Source organism: Salmo salar, chromosome 09, assembly GCF_965601325.2.
Source record: "Salmo salar chromosome 09, fSalSal1, whole genome shotgun sequence".
NCBI classification, from domain to species: Eukaryota; Metazoa; Chordata; class Actinopteri; order Salmoniformes; family Salmonidae; genus Salmo; species Salmo salar.
The window spans coordinates 159,752,644-159,775,587 of record NC_138299.1 but is presented as its reverse complement, the minus strand read 5'-3'; the positions used below and the strand labels follow the sequence as shown (position 1 = coordinate 159,775,587).

The window sequence follows — 22,944 nt, the reverse complement described above, 5'->3', positions numbered from 1 at the left end:
CATGGAGGGCTGTGCGGCCCCCCAAAGAAATGCCACCCCACACCATGACTGACCCACCACCAAACCAGTCATGCTGGAGGATGTTGCAGGCAGCAGAACGTTCTCCACGGCGTCTCCAGACTCTGTCACGTCTGTCACATGTGCTCAGTGTGAACCTGCTTTCATCTGTGAAGAGCACAGGGCGCCAGTGGCGAATTTGCCAATCTTGGTGTTTACATTTTACATTTACATTTTAGTCATTTAGCAGACGCTCTTATCCAGAGCGACTTACAAATTGGTGCATTCACCTATAATATCCAGTGGAACAACCACTTTACAATAGTGCATCTAAATCTTTTAAGGGGGGGGTTAGAAGGATTACTTTATCCTATCCCAGGTATTCCTTGAAGAGGTGGGGTTTCAGGTGTCTCCGGAAGGTGGTGATTGACTCCGCTGTCCTGGCGTCGTGAGGGAGCTTGTTCCACCATTGGGGTGCCAGAGCAGCGAACAGTTTTGACTGGGCTGAGCGGGAACTGTGCTTCCTCAGAGGTAGGGAGGCGAGCAGGCCAGAGGTGGATGAACGGAGTGCCCTTGTTTGGGTGTAGGGCCTGATCAGAGCCTGAAGGTACGGAGGTGCCGTTCCCCTCACAGCTCCGTAGGCAAGCACCATGGTCTTGTAGCGGATGCGAGCTTCGACTGGAAGCCAGTGGAGAGAGCGGAGGAGCGGGGTGACGTGAGAGAACTTGGGAAGGTTGAACACCAGACGGGCTGCGGCGTTCTGGGTGAGTTGTAGGGGTTTAATGGCACAGGCAGGGAGCCCAGCCAACAGCGAGTTGCAGTAATCCAGACGGGAGATGACAAGTGCCTGGATTAGGACCTGCGCCGCTTCCTGTGTGAGGCAGGGTCGTACTCTGCGAATGTTGTAGAGCATGAACCTACAGGATCGGGTCACCGCCTTGATGTTGGTGGAGAACGACAGGGTGTTGTCCAGGGTCACGCCAAGGCTCTTAGCACTCTGGGAGGAGGACACAAGGGAGTTGTCAACCGTGATGGCGAGATCATGGAACGGGCAGTCCTTCCCCGGGAGGAAGAGCAGCTCCGTCTTGCCGAGGTTCAGCTTGAGGTGGTGATCCGTCATCCACACTGATATGTCTGCCAGACATGCAGAGATGCGATTCGCCACCTGGTTGTCAGAAGGGGGAAAGGAGAAGATTAATTGTGTGTCGTCTGCATAGCAATGATATGAGAGACCATGTGAGGATATGACAGAGCCAAGTGACTTGGTGTATAGCGAGAATAGGAGTGGGCCAAGAACAGAGCCCTGGGGGACACCAGTGGTGAGAGCACGTGGTGCGGAGACAGATTCTCGCCACGCCACCTGGTAGGAGCGACCTGTCAGGTAGGACGCAATCCAAGCGTGCGCGGTGCCGGAGATGCCCAGCTCGGAGAGGGTGGAGAGGAGGATCTGATGGTTCACGGTATCAAAGGCAGCAGATAGGTCTAGAAGGATGAGAGCAGAGGAGAGAGAGTTAGCTTTAGCAGTGCGGAGAGCCTCCGTGACACAGAGAAGAGCAGTCTCAGTTGAATGCCCAGTCTTGAAACCTGACTGATTAGGATCAAGAAGGTCATTCTGAGAGAGATAGCAAGAGAGCTGGCCAAGCACGGCGCGTTCAAGAGTTTTGGAGAGAAAGGAAAGAAGGGATACTGGCCTGTAGTTGTTGACATCGGAGGGATCGAGTGTAGGTTTTTTCAGAAGGGGTGCAACTCTCGCTCTCTTGAAGACGGAAGGGACGTAGCCAGCGGTCAAGGATGCGTTGATGAGCGAGGTGAGGTAGGGGAGAAGGTCTCCGGAAATGGTCTGGAGAAGAGAGGAGGGGATAGGGTCAAGTGGGCAGGTTGTTGGGCGGCCGGCCGTCACAAGACGCGAGAGTTCATCTGGAGAGAGAGGGGAGAAAGAGGTCAAAGCACAGGGTAGGGCAGTGTGAGCAGGACCAGCAGTGTCATTTGACTTAGCAAACGAGGATCGGATGTCGTCAACCTTCTTTTCAAAATGGTTGACGAAGTCATCCGCAGAGAGGGAGGAGGGGGGGGGGGGAGGGGGAGGAGGATTAAGGAGGGAGGAGAAGGTAGCAAAGAGCTTCCTAGGGTTAGAGGCAGATGCTTGGAGTTTAGAGTGGTAGAAGGTGGCTTTAGCAGCAGAGACAGAAGAGGAAAATGTAGAGAGGAGGGAGTGAAAGGATGCCAGGTCCGCAGGGAGGCGAGTTTTCCTCCATTTCCGCTCGGCTGCCCGGAGCCCTGTTCTCTGGCAAATGCCAAACGTCCTGCACGGTAAGCACAACCCCCACCTGTGGACGTCGGGCCCTCATACCACCCTCATGGAGTCTGTTTCTGACCGTTTGAGCAGACACATGCACATTTGTGGCCTGCTGTAGGTCATTTTGCAGGGCTCTGGCAGTGCTCCTCCTGCTCCCCGCACAAAGGCGGAGGTAGCGGTCCTGCTGCCGGGTTGTTGCCCTCCTACGGCCTCCTCCACGTCTCCTGATGTACTGGCCTGTCTCCTAGTAGCGCCTCCATGCTCTGGACACTACGCTGACAGACACAGCAAACCTTCTTGCCACAGCTCGCATTGATGTGCCATCCTGGATGAGCTGCACTACCTGAGCCACTTGTGTGGGTTGTAGACTCCGTCTCATGCTACCACTAGAGTGAAAGCACCGCCAGCATTCAAAAGTGACCAAAACATCAGCCAGGAAGCATAGGAACTGAGAAGTGGTCTGTGGTCCCCACCTGCAGAACCACTCCTTTATTGGGGGTGTCTTGCTAATTGCCTATAATTTCCACCTGTTGTCTATTCCATTTGCACAACAGCATGTGAAATTTATTGTCAATCAGTGTTGCTTCCTAAGTGGACAGTTTGATTTCACAGAAGTGTGATTGACTTGGAGTTACATTGTGTTGTTTAAGTGTTCCCTTTATTTTTTTGAGCAGTGTATATTGTAAGACTCTCACATGTCAAATGTCAACCCCTCCAAAGGCATTTAAGATCACAGTAAAATAATTATCTTCTCTCCCCTTCCCCTCGCTCTCCCCTTCCCCTCGCTCTCCCCTTTCCCCCGCTCTCCCCTTTCCCCCGCTCTCCCCTTTCCCCCGCTCTCCCCTTTCCCCCGCTCTCCCCTTCCCCCCGCTCTCCCCTCCTTCTCCTCCCTCTCTCTCTCCTCTCTCTCCTTCTCTTTCTCCCTCAAGTGATCAGATGGCTAATAAGGGAGCGTACATCCACCTCAGAGGATCAGACCTCAAACCGGAGTTTCACCAGTTCACTGCTGTGGTAAGTACATCTTATAGTAAGTTTTGACATACTAACCCTAACCAACGTTAACTATAACAGTACATCTCCTTAGTTACAGTACCTTTCAGACCTTTAAACTGGCTGCAGTTTCTGATTTTCTACAACCCCACTCGTCGTGGCTATTGATAGAGATTTTTACAACCCCACTCGTCGTGGCTATTGATAGAGATTTCTGCAGAGATTTCTACAACCCCACTCGTCGTGGCTATTGATAGAGATTTCTACAACCCGACTCGTCGTGGCTATTGATAGAGATTTCTGCAGAGATTTCTACAACCCGACTCGTCGTGGCTATTGATAGAGATTTCTGCAGAGATTTCTACAACCCGACTCGTCGTGGCTATTGATAGAGATTTCTACAACCCCACTCGTCGTGGCTATTGATAGAGATTTCTGCAGAGATTTCTACAACCCCACTCGTCGTGGCTATTGATAGAGATTTCTGCAGAGATTTCTACAACCCCACTCGTCGTGGCTATTGATAGAGATTTCTGCAGAGATTTCTACAACCCGACTCGTCGTGGCTATTGATAGAGATTTCTGCAGAGATTTCTACAACCCCACTCGTCGTGGCTATTGATAGAGATTTCTGCAGAGATTTCTACAACCCCACTCGTCGTGGCTATTGATAGAGATTTCTGCAGAGATTTCTACAACCCCACTCGTCGTGGCTATTGATAGAGATTTCTGCAGAGATTTCTACAACCCCACTCGTCGTGGCTATTGATAGAGATTTCTGCAGAGATTTCTACAACCCCACTCGTCGTGGCTATTGATAGAGATTTCTGCAGAGATTTCTACAACCCGACTCGTCGTGGCTATTGATAGAGATTTCTGCAGAGATTTCTACAACCCGACTCGTCGTGGCTATTGATAGAGATTTCTGCAGAGATTTCTACAACCCGACTCGTCGTGGCTATTGATAGAGATTTCTGCAGAGATTTCTACAACCCCACTCGTCGTGGCTATTGATAGAGATTTCTGCAGAGATTTCTACAACCCGACTCGTCGTGGCTATTGATAGAGATTTCTGCAGAGATTTCTACAACCCGACTCGTCGTGGCTATTGATAGAGATTTCTGCAGAGATTTCTACAACCCCACTCGTCGTGGCTATTGATAGAGATTTCTGCAGAGATTTCTACAACCCCACTCGTCGTGGCTATTGATAGAGATTTCTGCAGAGATTTCTACAACCCCACTCGTCGTGGCTATTGATAGAGATTTCTGCAGAGATTTCTACAACCCCACTCGTCGTGGCTATTGATAGAGATTTCTGTGCAGGTGGCAACATTTTTTATCACCACCAATAGGAGACAGTCTAAAGCAGCAGAATAACTATGTAGATTATTATCACCAATAGGAGACAGTCTAAAGCAGCAGAATAACTATGTAGATTATCATCACCAATAGGAGACAGTCTAAAGCAGAATAACTATGTAGAATATCACCAATAGGAGACAGTCTAAAGCAGCAGAATAACTATGTAGATTATCATCACCAATAGGAGACAGTCTAAAGCAGAATAACTATGTAGAATATCACCAATAGGAGACAGTCTAAAGCAGCAGAATAACTATGTAGATTATCACCACCAATAGGAGACAGTCTAAAGCAGCAGAATAACTATGTAGAATATCACCAATAGGAGACAGTGTAAAGCAGCAGAATAACTATGTAGATTATCACCACCAATAGGAGACAGTCTAAAGCAGCAGAATAACTATGTAGATTATCATCACCAATAGGAGACAGTCTAAAGCATCAGAATAGCTATGTAGACTGTCATCACCAATAGGAGACAGTCTAAAGCAGAATAACGATGTAGAATATCACCAATAGGAGACAGTCTAAAGCAGAATAACTATGTAGAATATCACCACCATAGGAGACAGTCTAAAGCAGAATAACTATGTAGAATATCACCAATAGGAGACAGTCTAAAGCAGCAGATAACTATGTAGATTATCACCACCAATAGGAGACAGTCTAAAGCAGAATAACTATGTAGAATATCACCAATAGGAGACAGTCTAAAGCAGAATAACTATGTAGATTATCACCACCAATAGGAGACAGTCTAAAGCAGAATAACTATGTAGAATATCACCAATAGGAGACAGTCTAAAGCAGCAGAATAACTATGTAGATTATCACCAATAGGAGACAGATTAGCCTAGACCACACAATTTGCAGATTGCTTTTGCTACAATGTATTGTGTAGGGACTTTCCTGCTTGTGCATCTGCAGTATTGGTTACGACAGACGGGTTGTATAGCCTTCAATAACTATTTGTGGGAATGTTCATTCAAATGGGGTCCTGAGTGGCACGGTGGTCACAGACACTGCATCTCAGTGCAAGAGGTGTCCCTGCAGTACCTGGTTCGACTCCAGGCTGCATCGCATCCGGCCGTGATTGTACGCCGCCCTATGGGACTCCCAATTTGGCCCAGCGTCATCCGGGTTTGGCCAGGTTAAGCTGTCATTGTAAATAAGAATTTGTTCTTAACTGACTTGCCTAGTTATATAAAAAATAAAAAAATGGCTGCAGGTTTAGTTATTTCAGCTGTTAAGAAATGTGAGGCAGAGAGTGGCTTGGTTCAGAGATGTGAGGCAGAGAGTGGCCTTGGTTCAGAGATGTGAGGCAGAGAGTGGCTTGGTTCAGAGATGTGAGGCAGAGAGTGGCTTGGTTCAGAGATGTGAGGCAGAGAGTGGCTTGGTTCAGAGATGTGAGGCAGAGAGTGGCTTGGTTCAGAGATGTGAGGCAGAGAGTGGCTTGGTTCAGAGATGTGAGGCAGAGAGTGGCTTGGTTCAGAAGAGGGTGAGTAAAGAGAAACATAAAAAGGGAGGTGGAGTGTGTGCGTAAAATAACCCGCGCAGAACGGGATCCGGATCTTTTTAGCTTTGAGGGGAGGGGGGGGTTCTGTATTTGTTGCCACGGGCCAATAAAATATCTCTATTCTCTCCTCCACAGCCTCATCCGAATGTGAAGCCGATGGCGTACGCCAACTCTCTGATGCAGATGGGGATGATGTAGAAGCCCACGACGCTCAGCCTGACACCTCCCTCCTGGCTGAACACACCCACCACTCCTTCCTTAGACAACAACATGCCCTGGCCCACTGGTCCATGTGGTTTCATGGGATCCCTTTCTCCCAGCCAGTCCCCCAGTAGTTCCCTAAACCCCCCGCCTCCCCTTGACATTTTAATTCTTTGATGTTTGTACATCTGAAGGGTCAGCACTTTAAAGATCTGAAAACATTGAAGGTTTAGTACCAAGGGGTAAGGAATGGGGAGCGAATTGCGACCGGTTTCCGATAAATCCCTCTTGTTGGCGTTCAGAGTAGACAACGTGGTGGTGCGATGGCAGTTAAGGTGGAAAAGGGAGACGTATATCTTCGACCAGCAGTCAAAAGCTGGGTGTTGTCTTTACTTTTCTTTTTTTGTATTGGTAAAACTGGAAAACTCAATCTCTCCCTAATTTCTGTCCATATTGTTCCCACACATGGGTTTCATTCCCGGTAGTGATTTAGAATTATGAATTATACTGTATTGGTACTGTATGGTTAAATGAGAACTGGAATGATCTGAATTGTTATAAGAACATGCGCCAGCAAAACTGTCAAGAATAATATTTGACTGTTCTGCTGCTGTAAAACATGTATAATGTCGGTTGTCCTGGTTGGCCAACTACACTGTTTATAGTGTCTGGTTGGTTGGTTGGGGGTGGGGTGGGGTGTGACAGCAGAATGTCTATACTACAGTATTGGTTCATACATCCTGTGAAATATAGTTTTATTAAAGTTAAATCTTTTTTACAGTATGGCAAAAGTGAGTGTAGAAAATGTAGCTAGGATTGCATCTTCAGGAGAATACGAGGTGTTTTGGGGGGAAGAAACCTGGTTTGTTCGTTTCCTGTCTCACTCTGCACGGTGCTGTTCATTACAAGTAGTCAGTTGTTGTAGGTTCTTCACATTCAACATGTACAAAACTGATCCTCATTCCGTTGTTATTTTGCACTGCTGCACCTCTCCTCTACCTGTTGAGGAGGAGGAGGAGGAGGAGGCAGGCGTGTTGCTGCACTTCAGCTCAGTCAGTAGTGTCACTCTCCTGTCTCCCGGCAGCTCTTGCACAATATCTCTTCTCTCCCGACCTGCTTTGCTACAAGGCCAAGCACTGGTGTGATGCTTCAACCCGCTCCACTGTTAGTTTTGTCTACCAGTGTGACTTTGCCGTTGTGTGGATGTATAGCCCAAACGTCCAGACACCAAGCCTCCCTTCTTCTCTCTCATGCGCACAGCTGCAGTGTCCCAAATATTGGCCCTAAACTTTTTAGATAATGGTATACACTGAAGTGTATGTGGTGTGTGTATATATATATATTATCATTTAAAATTAATGCTGTGTACGTTTGGAAAAAAAAGTTATTGAATAAAAAAATTCCAGTCCAGTGATTTTTTATTTTAAATTTTTTTTTTTTTTAATGAATTATTATTTATGTTGAAATTTCAGTGCACAGGGTCTGCGATGATTTGTCTCTCGAGTCAAGAAATGCACCCACTTCAAAGAAATGACCAATTATATTTGCTAATGCAGCCAAGTATAGTTAAAAAAATATATGTGTTTTACATATACCAACAGCCAAGTATAGTTTACCATCTTTAGAAATATACCAACCACTGAGCTATAAGAAGGAAACCAGCAAACAGATGGTGGAGACGTGTGTATGTAACCTGAGACCAATGGGAGAGCAGGAATCATAGTGGGCAGAGCCAAAGACGATCTAGTGAGATCCTATTGGCGCGTTATAGCATTTATTTGCATATTTCCTTTAGGGAACGCCTACTCTGAAGTGCGCGTGTGCAAATCCTTGCGTTCCAAAACAACGTATTTTTTTTGTATTTTTTACTTTGACAAAGTACAAAACACAGTCCACTCTGTTACTGATTTTAAAGTTTTGGAAACAGAAAACTGTGTTAAGATTAAATGTTTCATCGATGAGAAGAATTGGCATAATTTCATTTAAAATCCGTCTCACTCCAGCCTCTTCCATTGCCGGTCATTGGGCTTCCTCTCATCACCATATTTGGTGGAAACGTCAACCGGATGCTTCACATTTACACATCCGGTGAAATATCTGGCTCATTGTTCTGTGCTACAGCTGTTCTCAGAAGTGGGAGTTGAATGCCGCATTTAAAATAAAAAAAAATCGGTAAATACGAGATGAAATCATGACTTCAGTGTTGTTCAGTTAGGACAGTCGGAGATCTAGAAAAAGTCCAGGGTTCCCGAGTTGGATTTCCCAGTTGAATGACCCTTAAAATCGACCCCCCCCCCCAGTCGGAGCCTGTTTCCCAAGTCGGTGATTTCAGAGTTCCCAGTTGTTCTTGAATGCAGCATAACACGCACCACGTGGTAATGCGAGGTCGCATCATTTTGACGTAACGCACACAAGCTAACAGCTGACGCACGCTACAAGTGGATCCCAAAACTGACAACTCACCTTGCCAGGCCAGTTTTAAAGATAACTCTTCAAGGTGGTCGACAAGATGCCCAAGTATTGTTCTGCACCGAACTGCAAGAATGATTCTGGAAACAACAATTCTGATAGGAAAAGCTTCTACAAGTAAGTAATGCTGTATCTGTTGTTAGATTGACTGTCACTATGCGAGCAGTACCGTTCCATATTAGTGAAAGCCGATTAAACTCGCCGATTTACGATAGAGTTAAGTGGCGACTAGTTTTTCAGCACCCAAAGACTAGCCCGATATTACACATTGTCTTGTGTAATTGCGGGCTATTTTTCTGGCTGCCAAAAACAATCGTTTTGGATACAGGTAATTGTATCTGTCATTGGAACTGTAGTCGCCACTCAACTTCAGTTTAGTTTAGTTGGCTACTGTGAATGGCAAGGTGACGGTATCAACCATTATCATTGTTGAAACTGTTCAACCTCTCTCTAGTATCGTCTGAGATCCCCAAAGATTGGAAAGTTGCCGCGGCCATCCCCCCCAACTGTTCTCAACTGGACGACCTGGTTAATAAATAACGATGAAATAAAAAATAAAATATCATGTCTCAAATGTTAATACTAGTTTGACACATGACGTGTGCTAAACCGTATTGATAGTTAGCTTCCCAAATAATATATTTGACGTGTGGGCTCCCGAGTGGCGCAGCGGTCTGAGGCACTGCATCTCAGCGCTAGAGGTGTCACTACAGACACCCTGGTTCGAATCCAAGCTGTATCACAACCGACCGTGATTGGCGGTGTAAATATTGTATTGTTGTAAATATATATTTTAATCCTAACCTCCAAAGGCCATTTGCCTTGTTCTTAACTGACTTGCCTAGTTAAATAAAGGTGAAGTAAAATAAATAAAAACAAATTCTTATTTACAATAAATTTAATTGTTTAAAAAAAATAAAAATGAATTACAAAATAAATGTGTAAGCTGATCTACTGTGCCACACGGTCGATGTTTTGCAATGTGTCACAGTGGCATGAGCTGACTCGAGCAGGTTGCTGTTGGAAAGTAATACTGTTCTCCTGGCCCTGTAGGTTTCCACTGCAGGATCCAGCTCGGTTAGAGCAGTGGTTGAAAAACATGGGTCGTGAGGACTGGAGTCCTTCCAGACACCAGTACATCTGTCATGAACATTTTGCATCTTCCAGCTTCAAGCTGCGTTGGGGGATTCGCTACCTGGAGAATAATGCTGTGCCCACTGTCTTCCAGCTCACTGAGGTACAGTGGATTTGGGAAATATTCAGACCCCTTCACTTTTCCCACATTTGGTTACGTTACAGCCTTATTCTAAAATTAAGTTCTTTTTCTCCCCCTCATCAATCTACTCACAATACCCCATAATGACAAAGCAAAAACAGTTGTTTTTTTTATACATTTTTGCAAACTTATAAAAAACTTAAATTTATATTAACATTAAATATTCACACCCTTTAATCAGTACTTTGTTGAAGCACCTTTGGCAGTGATTACAGCCTTGAGTCTTCTTGGGTATGACGCTACAAGCTTGTCACACCTGTATTTGGGGAGTTTCTCCCATTCTTCTCTGCAGATCCTCTCAAGCTCTGACAGGTTGGATGGGGAGAGTCGCTGCACAGCTATTTTCAGGTCTCTCCAGAGATGTTAGATCGGGTTCAAGTCAGGGCTCTGGCCGGGCCACTCGAACTCAAAGCCACTCCTGCGTTGTCTTGGCTGTGTGCTTAGGGTTGTTGACCTGTTGAAAGGTAAACCTTCGCCCCAGTCTGAGGTCCTGAGTGCTTTTGTCGTTGTGGTTTTGTGTGTAGATTGAGGAAACATTTTTATTTAATACATTTTTAGAATAAGGCTGTAATGTATGAAAATGTTGAAAAAGTGAAGAATACTTTCGGAATGCGCTGTACAGTAACTCTAACCCTAGGTATTGTCTGTAACTATGGTGACGTGTTATCCCTGATGACGTTAACCTAAATGTAATGGGGGAGACGCCTCCATCTTGGTATGTTCCTTCAAGTTCTACATGAGTCTATTAGATTATTTAAATGATTAGTTTCAGAAGTTTTACAACACTCGTCCTCTTCCCTTTTTTTTTGATTTGGTCAGAAACGTAAAGGTGAGGAACACGGTGAGAGTCAGAAATCCAAAAGGCTGCGACGCGGCAGGAAACCACGGACCACCTCTTCTGACGTTGGGATGCCAGCTAGCGACTCCACAGACAGTGATAACACTTTGACACTCTATGAGGTCACTGTTAACCCCTCAGCGACTGAGGAGGCAGAGCTGCTGGAGGAGCGGGACGTGACTGGCCACACAGTGGACCTTCTACACACAGCACCTCTGCCACTGTTAGCATCAGAGGGGAGGAGCCATGACGGGGCTGCAGGAGGCTTCCCTGTCACTGTGTTCCAGACAGTAGAGGATCTGGGTGGGCTGGACGGGGAGGTGGTGGTGTCACAACAGCTGGAAGAGGTGGTGAGTGGTGTCACAGCAGCCATCTTGACTGAGGGTCATGACCTCGGAACGACGGAAGATGTCGGCAATTTTGTGTTGTCCCCGACATCGCTGGTCATGGAGAACGTCTCTCCTGAGATGGAGGAGGAGCTGTCTGTCTCCCAGGACGACCACGGCGGTGGGGCTCAGATCATCGCCTACTTTGAGACGATTCCCAACATTCTGTCCAGCGGGGCGGCTCAGTTCAGCATCCCCTCAGACACTGTGCTGTCCTCAGCTCTCAGCCCCTCACCCATCGTCTCCACACTGCCTATAGTGTCCAAGCACATGCCCCCATCTCCTCAGTCACTTATCCTCACGCTGGAGAGACTGGCGACGGAGGAAGGGGAGACTCCAGAGGAGGACCATATGGAACAACAGGGAAGCCAACTGGAGGAACACCGGTATAGAGCCCCCTTGACCCTTGACCCTCTACCCCTTGACCCTTGACCCTCTACCCCTTAACCCTTGACCCTCTACACCTTACCCCTTGACCCTCTACACCTTAACCCTTGACCCTCTACCCCTTGACCCTCTACCCCTTAACCCTTGACCCTCTACCCCTTGACCCTCTACACCTTGACCCTCTACCCCTTAACCCTTGACCCTCTACCCCTTAACCCTTGACCCTCTACACCTTAACCCTTGACCCTCTACACCTTAACCCTTGACCCTCTACACCTTAACCCTTGACCCTCTACACCTTAAGCCTTGACCCTCTACACCTTAACCCTTGACCCTCTACACCTTAACCCTTGACCCTCTACACCTTAAACCTAAGAATGATGGTCTTGGGCCTAGTGCCTAACCCGAACCCTGTGTTCAAACTCTTGCTAGCCTTAATGTTAGTGCCAGTATGTTATGCTAAGATACCCGTGTCACCTCAACATTAATGTGATATCTGAGTGACTCAAACCCTAACCACTGTACCGTCTCTGTTAGCTACAATAACATCCTGAGTAACCCCCTAACCGCTGTACTGTCTCCTCTGTTAGCTACAATAACATCCTGAGTAACCCTAACCACTGTACCGTCTCCTCTGTTAGCTACAATAACATCCTGAGTAACCCTAACCACTGTACCGTCTCCTCTGTTAGCTACAATAACATCCTGAGTAACCCTAACCACTGTACCGTCTCCTCTGTTAGCTACAGTAACATCCTGAGTAACCCTAACCACTGTACCGTCTCCTCTGTTAGCTACAATAACATCCTGAGTAACCCTAACCACTGTACCGTCTCCTCTGTTAGCTACAATAACATCCTGAGTAACCCTAACCACTGTACCGTCTCCTCTGTTAGCTACAATAACATCCTGAGTAACCCTAACCACTGTACCGTCTCCTCTGTTAGCTACAATAACATCCTGAGTAACCCTAACCACTGTACCGTCTCCTCGTTAGCTACAATAACATCCTGAGTAACCCCCTAACCACTGTACCGTCTCTGTTAGCTACAATAACATCCTGAGTAACCCTAACCACTGTACCGTCTGTTAGCTACAATAACATCCTGAGTAACCCTAACCACTGTACCGTCTCTGTTAGCTACAATAACATCCTGAGTAACCCTAACCACTGTACCGTCTCTGTTAGCTACAATAACATCCTGAGTAACCCTAACCACTGTACCGTCTCTGTTAGCTACAATAACATCCTGAGTAACCCTAACCACTGTACCGTCTCTGTTAGCTACAATAACATCCTGAGTAACCCTAACCACTGTACCGTCTCTGTTAGCTACAATAACATCCTGAGTAACCCTAACCACTGTACCGTCTCCTCTGTTAGCTACAATAACATCCTGAGTAACCCTAACCACTGTACCGTCTCCTCTGTTAGCTACAATAACATCCTGAGTAACCCTAACCACTGTACCGTCTCTGTTAGCTACAATAACATCCTGAGTAACCCCCTAACCGCTGTACCGTCTCCTCTGTTAGCTACAATAACATCCTGAGTAACCCTAACCACTGTACTGTCTCTGTTAGCTACAATAACATCCTGAGTAACCCTAACCACTGTACCGTCTCCTCTGTTAGCTACAATAACATCCTGAGTAACCCTAACCACTGTACTGTCTCTGTTAGCTACAATAACATCCTGAGTAACCCTAACCACTGTACCGTCTCCTCTGTTAGCTACAATAACATCCTGAGTAACCCTAACCACTGTACCGTCTCCTCTGTTAGCTACAATAACATCCTGAGTAACCCTAACCACTGTACCGTCTCTGTTAGCTACAATAACATCCTGAGTAACCCTAACCACTGTACCGTCTCTGTTAGCTACAATAACATCCTGAGTAACCCTAACCACTGTACCGTCTCCTCTGTTAGCTACAATAACATCCTGAGTAACCCTAACCACTGTACCGTCTCTGTTAGCTACAATAACATCCTGAGTAACCCTAACCACTGTACCGTCTCTGTTAGCTACAATAACATCCTGAGTAACCCTAACCACTGTACCGTCTCTGTTAGCTACAATAACATCCTGAGTAACCCTAACCACTGTACCGTCTCTGTTAGCTACAATAACATCCTGAGTAACCCTAACCACTGTACCGTCTCTGTTAGCTACAATAACATCCTGAGTAACCCTAACCACTGTACCGTCTCCTCTGTTAGCTACAATAACATCCTGAGTAACCCTAACCACTGTACCGTCTCCTCTGTTAGCTACAATAACATCCTGAGTAACATTAACCACTGTACCGTCTCCTCTGTTAGCTACAATAACATCCTGAGTAACCCTAACCACTGTACCGTCTCCTCTGTTAGCTACAATAACATCCTGAGTAACATTAACCACTGTACCGTCTCCTCTGTTAGCTACAATAACATCCTGAGTAACCCCCTAACCGCTGTACCGTCTCCTCTGTTAGCTACAATAACATCCTGAGTAACCCTAACCACTGTACCGTCTCCTCTGTTAGCTACAATAACATCCTGAGTAACCCTAACCACTGTACCGTCTCCTCTGTTAGCTACAATAACATCCTGAGTAACCCTAACCACTGTACCGTCTCTGTTAGCTACAATAACATCCTGAGTAACCCTAACCACTGTACCGTCTCCTCTGTTAGCTACAATAACATCCTGAGTAACCCTAACCACTGTACCGTCTCCTCTGTTAGCTACAATAACATCCTGAGTAACCCTAACCACTGTACCGTCTCCTCTGTTAGCTACAATAACATCCTGAGTAACCCTAACCACTGTACCGTCTCCTCTGTTAGCTACAATAACATCCTGAGTAACCCTAACCACTGTACCGTCTGTTAGCTACAATAACATCCTGAGTAACCCTAACCACTGTACCGTCTCTGTTAGCTACAATAACATCCTGAGTAACCCTAACCACTGTACTGTCTCCTCTGTTAGCTACAGTAACATCCTGAGTAACCCTAACCACTGTACTGTCTCCTCTGTTAGCTACAGTAACATCCTGAGTAACCCTAACCACTGTACCGTCTCTGTTAGCTACAATAACATCCTGAGTAACCCTAACCACTGTACCGTCTCTGTTAGCTACAATAACATCCTGAGTAACCCTAACCACTGTACCGTCTCTGTTAGCTACAATAACATCCTGAGTAACCCCCTAACCACTGTACCGTCTCCTCTGTTAGCTACAATAACATCCTGAGTAACCCTAACCACTGTACCGTCTCCTCTGTTAGCTACAATAACATCCTGAGTAACCCTAACCACTGTACCGTCTCCTCTGTTAGCTACAATAACATCCTGAGTAACCCTAACCGCTGTACCGTCTCTGTTAGCTACAATAACATCCTGAGTAACCCTAACCACTGTACCGTCTCCTCTGTTAGCTACAATAACATCCTGAGTAACCCTAACCACTGTACCGTCTCCTCTGTTAGCTACAATAACATCCTGAGTAACATTAACCACTGTACCGTCTCCCTCTGTTAGCTACAATAACATCCTGAGTAACCCTAACCACTGTACCGTCTCCTCTGTTAGCTACAATAACATCCTGAGTAACCCTAACCACTGTACCGTCTCTGTTAGCTACAATAACATCCTGAGTAACCCTAACCACTGTACCGTCTCCTCTGTTAGCTACAATAACATCCTGAGTAACCCTAACCACTGTACCATCTCCTCTGTTAGCTACAATAACATCCTGAGTAACCCTAACCACTGTACCGTCTCCTCTGTTAGCTACAATAACATCCTGAGTAACCCTAACCACTGTACCGTCTCTGTTAGCTACAATAACATCCTGAGTAACCCTAACCACTGTACCGTCTGTTAGCTACAATAACATCCTGAGTAACCCTAACCACTGTACCGTCTCTGTTAGCTACAATAACATCCTGAGTAACCCCCTAACCACTGTACCGTCTCCTCTGTTAGCTACAGTAACATCCTGAGTAACCCTAACCACTGTACCGTCTCTGTTAGCTACAATAACATCCTGAGTAACCCTAACCACTGTACCGTCTCTGTTAGCTACAATAACATCCTGAGTAACCCTAACCACTGTACCGTCTCTGTTAGCTACAATAACATCCTGAGTAACCCTAACCACTGTACCGTCTGTTAGCTACAATAACATCCTGAGTAACCCTAACCACTGTACCGTCTCCTCTGTTAGCTACAATAACATCCTGAGTAACCCTAACCACTGTACCGTCTCCTCTGTTAGCTACAATAACATCCTGAGTAACCCTAACCACTGTACCGTCTGTTAGCTACAATAACATCCTGAGTAACCCCCTAACCACTGTACCGTCTCCTCTGTTAGCTACAATAACATCCTGAGTAACACTAACCACTGTACCGTCTCTGTTAGCTACAATAACATCCTGAGTAACCCCCTAACCACTGTACCGTCTCTGTTAGCTACAATAACATCCTGAGTAACACTAACCACTGTACCGTCTCTGTTAGCTACAATAACATCCTGAGTAACCCTAACCACTGTACTGTCTCTGTTAGCTACAATAACATCCTGAGTAACCCTAACCACTGTACCGTCTCTGTTAGCTACAATAACATCCTGAGTAACATTAACCACTGTACCGTCTCCTCTGTTAGCTACAATAACATCCTGAGTAACCCTAACCACTGTACCGTCTCCTCTGTTAGCTACAATAACATCCTGAGTAACCCTAACCACTGTACCGTCTCCTCTGTTAGCTACAATAACATCCTGAGTAACCCTAACCGCTGTACCGTCTCCTCTGTTAGCTACAATAACATCCTGAGTAACCCTAACCGCTGTACCGTCTCCTCTGTTAGCTACAATAACATCCTGAGTAACCCTAACCACTGTACCGTCTCTGTTAGCTACAATAACATCCTGAGTAACCCTAACCACTGTACTGTCTCTGTTAGCTACAATAACATCCTGAGTAACCCTAACCACTGTACCGTCTCTGTTAGCTACAATAACATCCTGAGTAACCCTAACCACTGTACCGTCTCCTCTGTTAGCTACAATAACATCCTGAGTAACCCTAACCACTGTACCGTCTCTGTTAGCTACAATAACATCCTGAGTAACCCCCTAACCACTGTACCGTCTCCTCTGTTAGCTACAATAACATCCTGAGTAACCCTAACCACTGTACCGTCTCTGTTAGCTACAATAACATCCTGAGTAACCCTAACCACTGTACCGTCTCCTCTGTTAGCTACAATAACATCCTGAGTAACCCTAACCACTGTACCGTCTCCTCTGTTAGCTACAATAACATCCTGAGTAACCCTAACCACTGTACCGTCTCCTCTTTTAGCTACAATAAGAACAACCTGAGTAAGGAGCAGCTGGAAGCCATTGTAATAGAGCTTCAGAAGAAGGTAAAGGTATTGCAGCAGAGACACAGGAGACACCTGGATAAACTGGTGGGTCTGGAGAACACCGTCAACCAGCTGAGACAGAACAACTTGCTGAATGAAGAGAGGGTACATCTGCTGGAGAGGGTACGTCATACATAACACAACAATACATAACACAACAATACATAACACAACAATACATAACACAACAATACATAACACAACAATACATAACACATAACACAACAATACATAACACAACAATACATAACACAACAATACATAACACAACAATACATAACACAACAATACATAACACAACAATACATAACACAACAATACATAACACAACAATACATAACACAATAATACATAACACAACAATACACAATACATAACACAACAATACACAATACATAACACAACAATACATAACACAATAATACATAACACAATAATACATAATACACAATACATAACACAACAATACACAATACATAACACAACAATACAATACATAACAATACGCAACAGTACACAACGCAACAATGCATAACCCTACACAACACAACAATACATAACCCTACACAACACAACAATACTTAATACATAACAACAATACTTAATACATAACAACAATACATAGTGTAACCGATGTGAAATGGCTAGTTAGTTAGCGGTGGTGCGCGCTAATAGCATTTCAATCAGTGACGTCCCTCGCTCTGAGACTTGAAGTAGGGTTTCCCCTTGCGTTGCAAGGGCCGCGGCTTTTGTGGCGCGATGGGTAACGATGCTTCGTGGGTGTCAGTTGTTGATGTGTGCAAGGGTCCCTGGTTCGAGCCCAGGTTGGGGCGAAGAGAGGGACGGAACCTACACTGTTACAATAGCACAACAATACAATACGGGACAATACACGACAGGACGTGGCACAATACACTACAAGACAATACATAACGTAACAAGACATCGCATGACTACACATGACAGTACGACATGACAATGCATACAGTGCATCGGAAAGTATTCAGACCCCTTGACTTTTTCCACATTTTGTTACGTTACAGCCTTATTCTAAAATGGTTCCTCTCCTCAGTAAAAGGCACATGACAACACGCTTGGAGTTTGTCAAAAGGCACTTAAAGGACTCTCAGACCATGAGAAACAAGATTCTCTGGTGTGATGAAACCAAGATTGAACTCTTTGGCCTGAATGCCAAGCGTCACGTCTGGAGAACTTGGCACCATCTCTACGGTGAAGCATGGTGGTGGCAGCATCATGCTGTGGCGATGTTTATCAGCGGCAGGGCCTGGGAGACTAGTCAGGATCGAGGGAAAGATGAACAGAGCAAAGTACAGAGCGATCCTTGAAGTCCTGAGCGCTCTGGAGCAGGGTCTCAGACTGGGCCGACGATTCACCTTCCAACAAGACAACGCAGGAGTGGCTTTGGGACAAGTCTCTGAATGTCCTTGAGTGGCCCAGCCAGAGCCCGGACTTGAACCCGATCTAACATCTCTGGAGAGACCTGAAAATAGCTGTGCAGCGACGCACCTCATCCAACCTGACAGAGCTTGAGAGGATCTACAGAGAAGAATGGAAGAAACTCCCCAAATACAGGTGTTGCCAAGCTTGTAGCGTCATACCCAAGAAGACTTGAGGCTGTAATCACTGCCAAAGGGGCTTCAACAAAGTGCTGATTAAAGGGTCTGAATACTTGTGTAAATGTGATTAATTTATTTGTAATAAATGTGCAACATTTTCTAAACCTGGTTCTGTTTTGTTATTATGGGGTATTGTGTGTAGATTGAGGAGTTTTTATTTATTTAATCCAATTTAGAATAAAGCTGTACTGTAACAAAATGTGATTGAGGACATTGCCCTGAGGACATTGCCCTGAGGACATTGCCCTGAGGACATTGCCCTGAGGACATTGCTGTGATTTATAAAATGTGCAGGATTACATGGTAAACAGTAAGAATACTGGTAGAACTAATGTTTTCAAACTAATGGCTAGCTGATTCTGCTTTATGATAAAATAATATGATAACATTCCCCAAACTGTACGTGAACGTATCTGTCCTTTCCCAGGTGTGTATCCAGACCAGTGCCGCTGTATCGGAGGCAGGAGAGACGGTGGCTATCATCTATGAACAGGACAACACAGCATACCTCTATGACGGATCGGGTTAAACAGCGTACCTCTATGCCTTGTCTAGTATAAAGACCGAGAAAGAAAGTTAGGGTCCAGAACAGAGACAAGATGGGGTCAGCTACCAGAACATATACGGGGTCCAGAACAGAGACAAGATGGGGTCAGCTACCAGAACATATACGGGGTCCAGAACAGATACGGGATGGGGTCAGGGTCCAGAACAGACAGATGGGATAGGTAGTTATCTTGCTAAAGTGATGAGGAATCTATTTCATATGGACCCTGCATGTTATGTGGTGTGAAAATCAGAAACTTTATTGTGTATTCTTGGAATTTCAGAAGATGGAGACTGATCTGTTTGGATGAACTAGTGTCTGTTTTATTATTTATTAGTGTCTTAGGTCTTATTATAAAATGGGTGGTTCCAGCCCTGAATGCTGAAAGCTGTGGTATATCAGACTGTATACCACCGCTATGGGCTGTGTCCGGGCACTCTGTGTTGCGTCGTGCTTAAGAACAGCCCTTAGCCATGGTATATTGGCCTTAACTCTTATTATAAACTGTGTGGTTTGAGTCTTGAGTGCTGATTGGCATAACAGACCGTATACCACGGTATGACAAAACATACATTTTTACTGCTCTAATTATGTTGGTAACCAGTTTATAATAGCAATAAGGCACCTTGGGGGGGGGGGGGTATATGGCCAATATACCACGGCTAAGGGCTGTACCCAGGCACTCTGCTTTGCATTGTGCTAAAGAACAGCCCTTAGCTGTGGTATATTGGCCATATACCACACCCCCTCAGCCCTAATTGATTAATTATTTTACTAGTGTTTGTCTGTGTCAGTTATTACAGTTTGGAGAGACATTAGTCAGTCTGTTGGTAGTTTCGCTGGGACAGTGGGAATGTACTAAAATGGTATTCTGTTTTGTTTAATCTTATGTTATCCCCTGCTGTAAATGTAATTATTTTCTTTCAGAATGTTAGTTTGATGTTGAACAAAAAATTTGCTCTGTCAGCTTGTTGTTTGTGTGTTGGAAGTATTGACAAAATACAATATTGATTTGCACCGACTTTTTTTCTCTTCTTCTTCTTCCCGTTACTTGTAATTTATTGATAATTAAATAACTGAAAGTTATACATCGCATCCGGAAATGTTTTGGCGGGATTTAGACGTTCTCCATATCGATCGTCATTGTGACGGAGGACCAATCACAGGCGAGCGTCGCGGTCGGTTCTGCGTAGCGTCAGTGCAATCAGAGAAGCCGGTTTACGTTTGAATCTGCGTCCCGCGTTTCAAACACAACGACGTTGAAGTTTCAGGTTTCATCGCTCTTGACTTGCCGTACTTTTCCCCCCGAAGTGTTTCTAAACAGAGGAAGACATCAACCACTTTTTTTAAACCGCTTTATGCTAGCTATTTTTTTGTTGTTTTAAAAAAAATCAGAAATGTTTTTTTTACGTATTGGAATAATATCTGCGAATATTACTGTTTAGACACGACTGACGTTAATTTAACATTGGCAAGCAAAACATTTTTGTTTTTGTTGGTTGCTGTTGTCGATGAGGATCTAAAACTGGCTAGCAATTTAGGCTAATGTTAGTCACGAACGGGATCATCGTTTGAGATTTATCTGCCAGTGAAGTAGCCAGCGTCTTGGCTAAATATTGAATCATATCTGTGACTATGGCGGATGGAGCGGGTCTAAATCCATTTACCTCCAGGGTTACAAAAAGAGTTAGCAATGTGAATGTTGCCCCTGTAGCCGCAAACATACGACGGAAAAGTCGACAAAGTCAAAGGCGGACCACTCATAACCGGGTTGGTTTATTGTCCTGTCTTCTAGGTAGCTAAATGGGCTAGCTAACTTCTGTTCTGTAACCTTAGTGCCTCTTGTAGATAGGTTTTCCTGCTTGGGTCTTGGCTGGTTTCTTCACATGCCAAACATGAAGCTAACTTAGATGGTTGTTGTCAGCTAGTTGGGAGTTAGTGAAGACACTATCGTGTAACATTTAACGTTAGCTAGTAACTGTAAAGAAGCAGCACATATGTTAGTACTATATAGGGCCGCCAATTATTAGACTTTTTCAAACAATTGGATTGAATACTTTTTTTTATTGGGAACTGCTCAGCGATTCAGCACGTTTTCCCGAGTTGGAAGGTGGTATCCGTAATCGGCAGACGGTTCTGATGGAAAGGGTAGAACAGTCTACCTACTACGGATACCACCTTCCAACTGGGGAAAACGTGCTGCTAAAACCTGTACAGTCAAGTCGTTAACCGAATACCAATCTACCTTACCTGGAAATCCGACGTTGAATTTCATGGAATTCTACGTCCGGCAGAAATTGGCGTTTGAATCAGTAAAGTTCTCTCTCACGACCTCTACAAGCCAGAAAGTTGAATACATGGATATTTTAAAATACTTTACCGGTTGTCGGTTCTGGTTGGTCATTTTTTGTCGGTAGGAATTTGAGACAATATATCCACAGGAAAGTAGAATTACATTAACTTTTCAGAGCTGATGGTGCCTCCAGATTTCTGTCGCCTGAAGCATACACACAATATATGCATGAGACATATGCATACTGGATGGTATTTTATAATTGTTTAAGTATGGCTATATATAGAGCTACCCGCATGTGCCATGTATTGTGCCGTATTATCCTAACCCACCATGCAGTCATGTAGCTAATCCATTAGAGTGGGCTTGTATTGTGCATCATGTCAGTGAGTGTTGCCTATTTGTGTGGCAGGTGGTTCTGGAGCGAGTCCTGGGCATCACCACCTCTAACAGCAGTGGGCTGGCCTGTGACCCCAACACTGGCCTGGTGGCCTACCCTGCAGGGTAAGACTTACTAGCCTGTCACTAGTTTCAATATGCAAAATTTAAGTGGTGGCAATTCAAAGAGTTGGTCTAATGTTGCTCTCTGATGTCATCGGCCTCTTCCGATGTGACACACACACACACACACACACACACACACACACACACACACACACTTGTGCCATGTCAGAGGACTCCTGGACCACCTATTGAGATGTGCCATCTGTTAAGTAAATCAGGTGTTAAATGAGGTTCTAGGGAGGCTGGAGTGGGTCTTTAACCCTAACCTACAAGCCTGGCCTCTAACTAACCTGTTACTAAATTAAAGTTATTGTAGCTAGTCATCTTACACAGTTTGTTTTGTATTCCAGGTGTGTTGTTGTGATCCTACACCCAAAGAAAAACAAACAGAACCACATCCTCAACACTTCAAGGTTGTTTTTATTGTTTTCATTCTCTCCTATGGTGAAGTCATATTTAGTCAATGTTGTTGGACGGTACAGTGGTCTGTCTCACTGTTACCCGTCCACAGCCTAGAACATGCTGCATTCTGTTGTTGATGTTATGTAACTACAGTGTATGTGGAGTGGCAGTAATGAAGTTAAAATGTCACATTTTTATAGCTACTTTACATTTGGAGTTCAGGCTAACAGAACTTTCACCGTTCTCTAGAAGGTCATAAAACAGTTAAAGTACAAAGCTTACATGCATATGTCAAGGGGAAACTCCCAGAGTTAAAACGTCTGAACTTTTTTTTAAAAAACTGAGTTTAAATCCCTTTCAGATTGCTGCTGATTTTAAAATATTGTCCCTAATGTAAATGTGAGTCCAGCCTCA

General features: G+C 45.0%; 3 protein-coding genes across 3 annotated transcripts in view; all 3 read left to right on the top strand.

Moving 5' to 3' along the window:
- The window catches only part of ppp5c (protein phosphatase 5, catalytic subunit), a 39,288-nt gene extending 31,514 nt beyond the window's left edge, over positions 1 to 7,774 (top strand). Inside the window, exons 12-13 of the mRNA XM_045724881.2 lie at positions 3,223 to 3,304; positions 6,299 to 7,774. Coding sequence (XP_045580837.1) covers positions 3,223 to 3,304; positions 6,299 to 6,361 — 145 coding nt within the window. The 3' untranslated portion in view covers positions 6,362 to 7,774. The remainder of the gene's footprint in view (positions 1 to 3,222; positions 3,305 to 6,298) is intronic.
- A 980-nt stretch (positions 7,775 to 8,754) lies between these two features.
- LOC106613340 (THAP domain-containing protein 5) lies at positions 8,755 to 20,353 on the top strand. Its single transcript, XM_014215450.3, has 5 exons — positions 8,755 to 8,950; positions 9,887 to 10,070; positions 10,929 to 11,719; positions 17,084 to 17,270; positions 19,212 to 20,353. The coding sequence occupies exons 1-5, from the start codon at positions 8,874 to 8,876 to the stop codon at positions 19,311 to 19,313; spliced, it is 1,341 nt and encodes a 446-aa protein (XP_014070925.1). The 5' UTR covers positions 8,755 to 8,873; the 3' UTR covers positions 19,314 to 20,353.
- Positions 20,354 to 20,607: 254 nt separating this feature from the next.
- Positions 20,608 to 22,944, top strand: part of wdr62 (WD repeat domain 62) — a 61,231-nt gene continuing 58,894 nt past the window's right edge. The window contains exons 1-3 of the mRNA XM_014215449.3: positions 20,608 to 21,101; positions 22,037 to 22,128; positions 22,479 to 22,541. Of these exons, the coding sequence (XP_014070924.2) occupies positions 20,967 to 21,101; positions 22,037 to 22,128; positions 22,479 to 22,541 (290 nt within the window). The 5' untranslated portion in view covers positions 20,608 to 20,966. The remainder of the gene's footprint in view (positions 21,102 to 22,036; positions 22,129 to 22,478; positions 22,542 to 22,944) is intronic.

Excerpts from the sequence above, each read along its gene's own strand:
- LOC106613340 (XM_014215450.3), top strand. The coding sequence starts at position 8,874 with ATGCCCAAGTATTGTTCTGCACCGAACTGCAAGAATGATTCTGGAAAC. Across the intron at positions 10,071-10,928 it reads CTGTCTTCCAGCTCACTGAG|AAACGTAAAGGTGAGGAACA; the intron begins GTACAGTGGATT and ends TGATTTGGTCAG. Across the intron at positions 17,271-19,211 it reads GGGTACATCTGCTGGAGAGG|GTGTGTATCCAGACCAGTGC; the intron begins GTACGTCATACA and ends GTCCTTTCCCAG.